The 10,113-nt window shown below is 40.7% G+C and overlaps 2 protein-coding genes across 4 annotated transcripts; one reads left to right on the top strand and one right to left on the bottom strand.

Moving 5' to 3' along the window:
• The first annotated feature begins 90 nt into the window (after positions 1-90).
• Positions 91-3,194, top strand: banf1 (barrier to autointegration nuclear assembly factor 1). Of its 3 annotated transcripts, none has more exons than XM_026181333.1 (3): positions 91-213; positions 1,023-1,162; positions 1,610-3,194. In XM_026181333.1, exons 2-3 carry the CDS (start codon positions 1,037-1,039, stop codon positions 1,754-1,756), a joined length of 273 nt encoding a protein of 90 aa, XP_026037118.1. In that variant the 5' UTR covers positions 91-213; positions 1,023-1,036; the 3' UTR covers positions 1,757-3,194. The 3 variants fall into 3 exon arrangements, with proteins under 3 accessions (XP_026037118.1, XP_026037117.1, XP_026037116.1); XM_026181332.1 differs by having other exon boundaries at positions 157-213; positions 1,003-1,162; XM_026181331.1 differs by lacking the exon at positions 91-213 and adding an exon at positions 506-645.
• Positions 3,195-3,249: 55 nt separating this feature from the next.
• On the bottom strand, positions 3,250-9,564 carry gng3 (guanine nucleotide binding protein (G protein), gamma 3). The gene is made up of 3 exons (XM_026181334.1): positions 8,998-9,564; positions 8,059-8,158; positions 3,250-4,783 (listed from the first exon to the last, which is right to left on the bottom strand). Exons 2-3 carry the CDS (start codon positions 8,155-8,157, stop codon positions 4,655-4,657), a joined length of 228 nt encoding a protein of 75 aa, XP_026037119.1. The 5' UTR covers position 8,158; positions 8,998-9,564; the 3' UTR covers positions 3,250-4,654.
• Between the last annotated feature and the right edge of the window lie 549 nt (positions 9,565-10,113).

A 10,113-nucleotide genomic window follows, 5' to 3' on the forward strand; every position in this document is an offset into this window, starting at 1 on the left:
AAATACCTCATTAAAAGTTGGTTATGCCCTAGAGGTTTGTCTGTTTATCCTGCGAGATCAAAATCAGGGGGAAATGACGTCACGCGATTTTTGACCTGAAGCCGCAGAGAGCCTGCGCATTGCATTGTGGTCGCCGGTGCTTATACAGAAATCGAAAGCACGTAGCTTTTCAGCTAACTACGTTAATATCAAGCTTGGACGGGAGACTAACGGGTAAGTTGATACGCAGCTGTGGGTTTTTGTTGTGATAAACGCAGACGTGCCCCAAAGGAAGAGGTTATTTGTAAATGAGCTTCATAGGAAAAATAAAAATTAGATTAGTAGCGTTAAAGCTTCATTAGCTCAAGTTAGGCTAATTTGTAGGCGCCTAAAATATGAGCCCCTGATTTCTAGCTTTACAGCATTAACTTGATAGTCTGTGATTATTTTAGGAGCAAGCCCTGGCTTTGAGATGGACATATCTCCCGCCAAGAAGCTGCGGCTATGTAGGAAAAAAAGCAGTAATATAAACTGGAAGCTAGTGAACTTTAGCTCGGTGTGCTAAAACGCTTAGCATTGAAATGTGTTGCGCGCGCAATTCAACTGCTTGTACTGCACTTACGTTAAGCAATCAGGCGAAATATTTCACGGGTGTAGTTGTGTTTGGTGAGTCTGACTAGATGCTACTCTGTAATGACGATCAGTTGGTAACCCCAGATGTTAAGTATATTAGCATTAGCACTCAGAGCTCCATAAAATAAGTCATTGCTGTAGAGAAAGATACGGCACTTGTTGATATGTTCGCACTGTAGGCTTGGTTCATAACTAGAGTTGACATGAGTAGCCAAACATTAAACCATATCATGTTCAACTACTGTCTAAAGAAGTTTCTGTGCCGTCTATCAGTTACTGATAAAAAATATAAGTAAAATTAGATTTGTAATTTTACGAAATATTCTTTCTTTTCACAAAATTGGGTAAGTATTGTTTTCACTTGTCAGATCTGTTTATATTACCGTTTAGCACCTGCTATTATTTGACAGACTCCAAAGAGACCATGTCATCGACATCCCAAAAACATAAAGACTTCGTGGCCGAGCCCATGGGAGAGAAGCCAGTGATGGCTCTGGCAGGCATCGGAGAAGTCCTTGGCAAAAGACTGGAGGATAAGGGTTTTGACAAGGTGACTTGGTTTTTGATTAGCTTCTGCAGTGTGTTTATTCACACAGTAATTTTAAGTTATTTTACCTAGTAGGTATTGATTACTTTGAATAATATTGAAATAATCTTAACTTACAGCAGCAGTATATCACAGCTGACGCAAGCTTAACAGATTAGTTCTTATTTTTGGAAAACTAGCACAACTAAAGTTGTGATGTAAAGAAAAACAAGCTGCAGTTTTTCTTCTGGACATCTGTAAACGTTTGTTGTCGCAGAAGAGTTGTTCTCTTGTCAAATGAGCTATGAATTTGATCAAACACACCCAAACAAATACTCATCTGTGCAGTTTTTCAGGTTCAGTTAAAAACTGGATCTGCTCGTTATCAGAACAGATGTGGCTCATTCTTAAATACTCGCCCATCGGTCTTAATTACATTCTTGTGTTGTGTCTTCACATCCACTTCCACAGGCATATGTCGTCCTCGGACAGTTTCTAGTGCTAAAGAAAGACGAGGAGCTTTTCCGAGATTGGCTGAAGGACACTTGCGGAGCAAATGTCAAACAACAAGGTGACTGCTATGGCTGTCTTAAGGAATGGTGCGATGCCTTCCTATAAACATTCAGTCATTTGTTTTTGTACTTCTGAAGTCTAAGCTGTACATTACCTCTTCTGATTTTCTTTTAATTCAGCCCCTGCTTATAATATCCATGTGGCCCAACTATTGGAATACTATGTGTACTTTCTGTTCAAAATTTAAAAAATGTAAATTTCTAGTGTGTTCATTGTTGACAGTGCGTTAAGAAGTTACCATTTTAAGCTCATTATGGCAGTTTTAGAGGTAAACTCTTTTTAACTTCACGATTTGTTTTCATTTATTTCAGCACATTTCTTTCTATTTAATGTGATGGTTTACCTGTACAATCTACACTAACACCTGTAGTCACCTGATGCTTTTGGGCTGCTTGCACCATTTGCTTGTTTTTAAATGCTACTGGAAGGTTTGATATGAGTTGTCCATTTTTTTTAAGTAGCACATCATCACAGTTTCATGTACTGTAGTTCCACCAGCACTGCTTCAACGATTTCTTGATAAGGATTGTCTGTTTGGCAGAAGATTTGGCTAATTTAATGTGAAACCTGAAAACTAAACCTAAAAAAAGATTCAACTGACACTGGTATTTAGAGATTTATATAGATATATGTATGTGAAGTGTTTTATCTTTGTGTCTTGCAAATGAAGACACACCACAGTCCTACATCTAGTCTACTCTGAGCTTGTTTGGACTTGAAGATTGAAATGTATATAAATAAAGATGCCAATGTAACAAAACAATACTTTCAATAATAAAAGTGTCTCTATTGCTGGTAACTTAGATATTGTGTTTGTTAGAAAGCTCGATATCACAGCTAGTTGTGCTGCTAGTAAAAAAATGCAAACCTTCTGTGGAGGTCGTGAAAGCAAAGTTACGAGTTGGTGAGCGTCAGACAGCAGCCATCCTGATCCAAACCCACAGTGATAGATCTAGCAAAACCATGTTAGCAGCTAATTAAAGTAGGTTAAAAGTAGTAGGCTTTCTTTTCTTTCTGCAACTTACAAGCTGAGTAAGAGCGGAGAAACCCTCTTAATCCACTGTCATGTGACTTACAAATAAAATATCCTTTATTGGTTTAAGTGGCTTTAAATGAAAATCCTACACTGTGTGCATTTTGTTACAACAGTGAGCCTGATATTTAGGTCAGGTCTTCATAGCTGAGCTATGTATTGTCTTTGAATTTCTAGACATGAGATGCCTTAATGCATGTTACTTTAAACATTTAACTTGGTCTAAAGAAGTATAAAGTCCACAACACTGCATGTTCACACTGTATTCCCTAATCTTCCGTTCAAATGCTGAAACCCACCACCAGTTATCAAGCTGTATGAAGATGTAACCAGTGTGTAGCAGCTCTTTGTTATAATGCAGGCCCACGTGTTTGCATTTGACTGTGAAAAGGTTTCAGCTTTTCTATTGCTTTTATTATAAAACAATAAAAAGCAAGTATCACATTTGAACATGTTTTTTTTTCCTGTGCATTTTATCAGAGAACACCCCAAGAGACAGAAAATGTTTGATGACAGGAGGCTTTATTTCAGTGCTTCGTTTCCATGGTTACCCTTTTTTCTGCCAAAGCTCCAGATATTTGCAACATGATGAAAATATGTCACTCATTTTTTTTTTTTCTTTTTGAATGCTCCAAAGCAGGAGGGAGGCGTTTCCAAAAGTTCCAGGTCACGGACACGAGAAGAGCAGTTTTTCGTTTCCTTTTATGAAAGTGGTGTTGAAACTTAACAGCTGACAGTACTTTAGATGGAGAAAGTGACACTGGTTGATCCATGACTTTTCTGGAAACCACTAAGAACCCCTGCTCTGGAGATCCTCTGATCATTTAAAATAACAATGATGCACACTTGTCCTTAAAAGTACATTAAGACTGCTTCATTTACTTGTTTTTATTTTCATGTCTTAAAGAATTAGAAAATTATTATTATGACAGGCTCAGAATAACCGATTAGATGATCTTACTTCAGTGGCTTAGATTAGATGTTGAAAGTCCATAACTCCTGGAATGTGTTTGGGTTTGTGTGTGTGTGCTATTTAACTACAAAATCTCAATTTGACAGTGATCCGATGCACAGAATTGTTGCTCAAGTTTCACAGTAGCACCTATGCATACACACACGTCCACATCCACACTACGGCAATAGTATAGAAATGAGCAAAAAAAGAAGAGGCTAAAATCTTAATACCCTCCCCCACTCCCAAAACCCCCCAAATCAATTGCATGTGTCCAGTTGTAAACAAGTAACTGCCAAGACAGGGCTAAACAGTGAATGACGAAGGTCAACAATAGATTAGATTAGAAAAAAAATGCTGCTACTTGTGAGAGGAGCATCCATGTTATGACCTCTGCCTACGAGTAGACAAAGAATGAAAATGTGTTTGATTACGTGGCATTAGTCTTCTCATTTATGGGGAATTTAAATGGGGAGAGCTGAGACATGTCCTCCATAATACCGAGACCTAATGTAATTTAGGTTCCCAGTTTCAATATGAATCTGTTGCCTGTGACTGGTGGAGAAATAAGATACTTGGTGATCATGTTGTCCCTTCTGGCAGTTACTTGTAACCTATTTGAGCATGAGATGCATGTGTTTCCTTTCAGATGAACGCTCTTTGTTTTTCCCCCTTCCCTTGAGACTTTTAGCAACTTTGTGATTTTTCTAACTCTTTATTGATTAAATGTTAAATTATTCTTGTTTGCCCTCCTCTAACATTGAGACAGATGTTCGCAGTATAAGAATTTAGTTCAAGACATTTTGTAGTTGGTTATGTACTGTACATCGGCAGCTTTTATGCAACGTTACTATAGTACATTAATGTCTTATTCAGATTGGAAGTACATGTACATACTGTACATAGATGTACATACTGTACAGTTGTACTTTTTCATCACAACAATCCCTGATTTGTCTCAAAGCAAAGCGCAGAAGAACTTCTTCTCCCTGAAGGGGTTCTCTGAGGTGGGCACGGGGGTGATCAGGGGGTCGTCGCAGGCGTGTGCGTCGCAGTATGCCATCAGGTCGGCTGCTGCCTTTGATACCTGGAGGTGGAGACGATGGGGTTTAGAGCATTTAATTACATTTTTCCCCTTTACACTTTCCCCTCATCCCGCCTCTGAGTGGTCACAGTAGGGAGCTGGCTGATCCTGGTGATTTGCAGGTAATTTCCCTGTAAAATCAGGAACTTAGTGACTTCCTCCCCACAGTCGCCAAATCCTTGCTTATAATACTGTGTGATTAATATTAAATGAATTTAAAGCACCTTGAGATGCCTCTTGCTGTTATAGGAGTCATCTCAAGGTGCTTTAATAGCGACAGTTATTGATTTTTTGCATGCTGCTTTTAACCCGGGTGGTATAGTGGCATTGCAGACAGAAAATCCTCTATTTGAATCCACCAGCCAGCCTTCTGCGTAGAGTTTGCATGATCTTTGTGTGTTAGATTGGTTATTCTAAAATGGCCATAGGAGTGGCTGGGAATGGTTGTCAGTGTTAGAGCTGCGACAGACTGGTGACCTGTGCGGGGTCCACTTCACCTTTTGCTCCATGGTAGCTGGGACAGGCTCCAGCCTCACCATGAGCCTGAAGTGGATAAACATAAGTAAACGGATGGGAGGATCGATGGATGTTTCAGACCCTCATCCTTGTTGTTTTGAGTTACAGTGGGGCAAAAAAGTATTTAGTCAGCCACCGATTGTGCAAGTTCCCCCACTTAAAATGATGACAGAGGTCAGTAATTTGCACCAGAGGTACACTTCAACTGTGAGAGACAGAATGTGAAAAAAAAATCCATGAATTCACATGGTAGGATTTGTAAAGAATTTATTCGTAAATTAGGGTGGAAAATAAGTATTTGGTCACCTCAAACAAGGAAAATCTCTGGCTCTCACAGACCTGTAACGTCTTCTGTAAGAAGCTTTTCTGTCCCCCACTCGTTACCTGTATGAATGGCGCCTGTTTGAACTCATCATCTGTATAAAAGACACCTGTCCACAGCCTCAAACAGTCAGACTCCAAACTCTGCCATGGCCAAGACCAAAGAGCTTTCGAAGGACACCAGGAAAAGTATTGTAGACCTGCACCAGACTGGGAAGAGTGAATCTACAATAGGCAAGCAGGTTGGTGTGAAAAAATCAACTGTGGGAGCAATCATCAGAAAATGGAAGACATACAAGACCACTGATAATCTCCCTCGATCTGGGGCTCCACGCAAGATCTCATCCCGTGGGGTCAAAATGATCATGAGAACGGTGAGCAAAGATCCCAGAACCACACGGGGGGACCTGGTGAATGACCTGCAGAGAGCTGGGACCAAAGTAACAAAGGTCACCATCAGTAACACACTACAACGGCAGGGAATCAAATCCCGCAGTGCCAGACGTGTTCCGCTGCTGAAGCCAGTGCATGTCCAGGCCCGTCTGAAGTTTGTCAGAGAGCACATGGATGATACAGCAGAGGATTGGGAGAATGTCATGTGGTCAGATGAAACCAAAGTAGAACTTTTTGGTATAAACTCAACTCGTCGTGTTTGGAGGAAGAAGAATACTGAGTTGCATCCCAAGAACACCATACCTACTGTGAAGCATGGGGGTGGAAACATCATGCTATGGGGCTGTTTTTCTGCCAAGGGGACAGGACGACTGATCCGTGTTCAGGACAGAATGAATGGGGCCATGTATCGTGAGATTTTGAGCCAAAACCTCCTTCCATCAGTGAGAACTTTGAAGATGGAACGCGGCTGGGTCTTCCAACATGACAATGATCCAAAACACACCGCCCGGGCAACAAAGGAGTGGCTCCGTAAGAAGCATTTGAAAGTCCTGGAGTGGCCTAGCCAGTCTCCAGACCTCAACCCCATAGAAAATCTGTGGCGGGAGTCGAAAGTCCGTGTTGCTCGGCGACAGCCCCAAAACATCACTGCTCTCGAGAAGATCTGCATGGAAGAATGGGCCAAAATACCAGCTACTGTGTGTGCAAACCTGGTAAAGACCTATAGTAAACGTTTGACCTCTGTTATTGCCAACAAAGGTTATGTTACAAAGTATTGAGTTGTATTTTTGTTATTGACCAAATACTTATTTTCCACCCTGATTTACGAATAAATTCTTTACAAATCCTACCATGTGGATTCATGGATTTTTTTTTTCATATTCTGTCTCTCACAGTTGAAGTGTACCTCTGGTGCAAATTACTGACCTCTGTCATCATTTTAAGTGGGGGAACTTCCACAATCGGTGGCTGACTAAATACTTTTTTGCCCCACTGTATATCTTTATCTTTGCTGTGATCGTTTATATGCATGAGCATTATTTTGGCCTCTGCTCTTTCTCATTTGTATTTTCACAGGTACACTGTGGAACAGTCAGAACATGAAATCTTTGTAGGACCCTCACAAGCCCCGCTACTGTACTGGCTTATAGTTTTAACAATGGCTGGTATTTCCCAAAAAAATACCCCATTTACCCCCCCACCCCCCCACCCCCTCACTCACACACACACACACACAGTAGATAATATTTTGAATGTGTCTGTATGGACATACTACTGTAGATTATGTAAAGAAGATAAAACATAGTAACACCACAAACACATCAACAATTAAAATTCAATATGTTCTTACTTGACTCAAAATTGCTTTGATTGACCGTGAAATGATGTTTGTATGTATGAATGGATAGTTTTCTTAATAAAATCTAAATATGAGCATGAAATGTGCAAACATAAAAGTAACTGAACGTTAACTGAATTATTATTTAGCTCTTGTGCTCCTTATGTGGATCTCTCTCTAACAACAATTTCAACCTTTACATTGAACAGCCAGATGTTTCAAAGGTTTTGAAAGAGTGCTGGACCTCTGTGAAGACAAACCTTCTGCTTCAGGTTCTGATTATTGGCCAGAGGTGCCAGCAGATAAAGCTTATCTCTAAAACTTTGCTCTCATGGTAGCATGAGACAAGTTTGCCTCCTGCTCATTTTAACGCTCGTGGATTATTTCTTACAAAGAGGCAAGGTGCCTCTGCAAGGTGGCTTTGATGCAATTAGGAACATCATGCAAGCCAAACACCATTTGGAAAGCCTCCAGTGGGAAGCCTTCACTTAAAGTATGTTTGAGAAGGTCATCACTGCCTACCCATCATCGCTTACAACAAAATCTTCAAACCAAACTTGCATTTAGTTTGTGCGGCACAATTATTAGCATCTGACAGAACTGACTTATCACAACATATCAAAGAATTCCTTTCTTGATTTTTTTAAAGCAGAAAACTTTCGTTTGTGCTGTTTTGGACCAAACTTCACGATAAATACGTGCGCCTCACCTTTATCCTGCAGAAACTAGCCTCGATCTTCAGTTGCTCCACCAGCTTCCTGGCTTGGCCGACACTCATGGTGCTGTTCACTGGGGTGTCTCCTTTCATCCTAGCCACAAACACGGCGACGTATAGAAGAGACAGGAAAAGCATTCAGTAGATTTGTGCATTTGTTTGACTGAAATGAAAAAATAATTTATCATCTTACTGTTTTTGTGTTGCATGCATCCTTCACTTTGAATGGATTTTTAGAGCCATGAAAAATATTAGAAATACAAATATGGTTGCAGTGAGCTATGGTGGCACTATTCATTGCCATTATACAGGTTTATTAAGAGGATTTTTATTATTATTTTTAAATAACAGCTGCTTAATCAAATGGAATACACATGAGAACCAGTTTTTAGACAAATACATTATATAAAGCTCTTAAGACAAAAAAAACTGTGCTCAAAAATTGCATTATATTATTTATGTATTTAGGCAAGCTGGGCTTTAAGGCAAGCATGAAGCCAGATATTATAAATATCAGTCAATACTGTGTCACAGAATCGGCACAGCTGCCACATTATGTCATCTGATATCTGATATGGGATCAAATTCCCATATATTTTCAAAAATGCAAAGGCAACACACAAACTGGGCCAAATGGTAAGCATCATTCACTATAGCCCACAGATTCTCCCACTATGAACGGGAACAGGCACAGAAATATCAAATGTGGAATGAAATAACCACTGCAGCCATTCACGAAATGATGCCCACATATAACAAATGGGGAAAAACGTGTCACAGATGGAAAAAGGACTGAAATTAAATGGACTGTCAGCAGGAAGGAAAGGGGGGAAAAAAGCATAGCATCAAAGGAACGAATCTATTTGAACCATTCTGGACCTTTCCCCATTGTCTTTTTCCTTCTCCCTCCATCCACCCCCCTTTTCTCCTTACCCGTATTATATTCCTCTTCAGGTGCAGTCTTCCCCCCTCTTCTCTCTTTTTTCCCCTGTCTTTTTCTGCCTCTCTGGTGTCCCTCTGTCAGCTTATGGTTGGTGGTATGAGTGTAGCCGGACCCCACCCCTCACAGACAACAGCCTGGATGGTACCCTGCTCTGTACAGTCCAATGCACTGCAATTCTGCCACAACGAGGGCTAGATTTGCGGTGGATGGATAGGATAACCCCCTCAGCAGTGAGTGGTACCTGCCAGACAGAGGGAGGGGGGAGCATTGGTAAAGGTTTTCTAATGTGGGTGGATTGTACCACGTTTGTGCTGAGGAAATTGGGGCCAACTGGAATCTCTCAGGTTTCAATCTCTGACATGGAGCAGGGCTGTCTGTGTGGTCTGGGATTAGTTTTCAGTGCTAAAATGCTATACACAGCTTGGGACGTGAGCTCCAGTGGTGTGAATCATGATGCGTCTCTGTGCCATTTGTGATGTCCACCCTCTCCTCTGTTGCTATGGGGACTGCTGCAGTCTGGCTCAATGGTTTACATCACATTTTAAATTGGGGAGATGTCGGCTAGCATTTAAATAATTATGTGCTACAGATAATTCAGATTAGTGGCTCAATTTGTACATATTATAATGTTAAAGAAAAAGAAAATGGCAGAAGGGACGTAGATTTTGTCAGAAACCAGATTTTTACGACGCCGTTAGACCAAAGACGCTGTGAAGTTAAGAGCTCCGTTAGCTCACCGCCAACAACAGCTATGGCTGTCGCTATGTACAAGAAGAAGAAAAAACACCACTCTGTGTGTTTAACTCTACAGTGAAGACTGGACTATAAAGTAATAGAATACTGACCATTGCGCAAAGTTAATTATATTAAGAGAAACTCGAGTAGACAGCCTGAAAACCTACAACACGGAGTTGAAGTTTGAAAAAGCAGTCCGACGCCATCTTTGCTATGCTAGTGTTTTCTTGGCTTTAATGGCGCTGTGCTGCTGCCCTTCTCATCTCTTTTTCGACTGTGGAATCTTTTCATTTGTATGGTCTCTGGTTACTGAGATGCGTATCGCGTTCCAGCTAGTTTGTCCGTTTTGCTTGCCATAAGTTGCAACGTTG

The sequence above is a fragment of the Astatotilapia calliptera genome, chromosome 10 (assembly GCF_900246225.1).
Source record: "Astatotilapia calliptera chromosome 10, fAstCal1.2, whole genome shotgun sequence".
Taxonomy (NCBI): Eukaryota; Metazoa; Chordata; class Actinopteri; order Cichliformes; family Cichlidae; genus Astatotilapia; species Astatotilapia calliptera.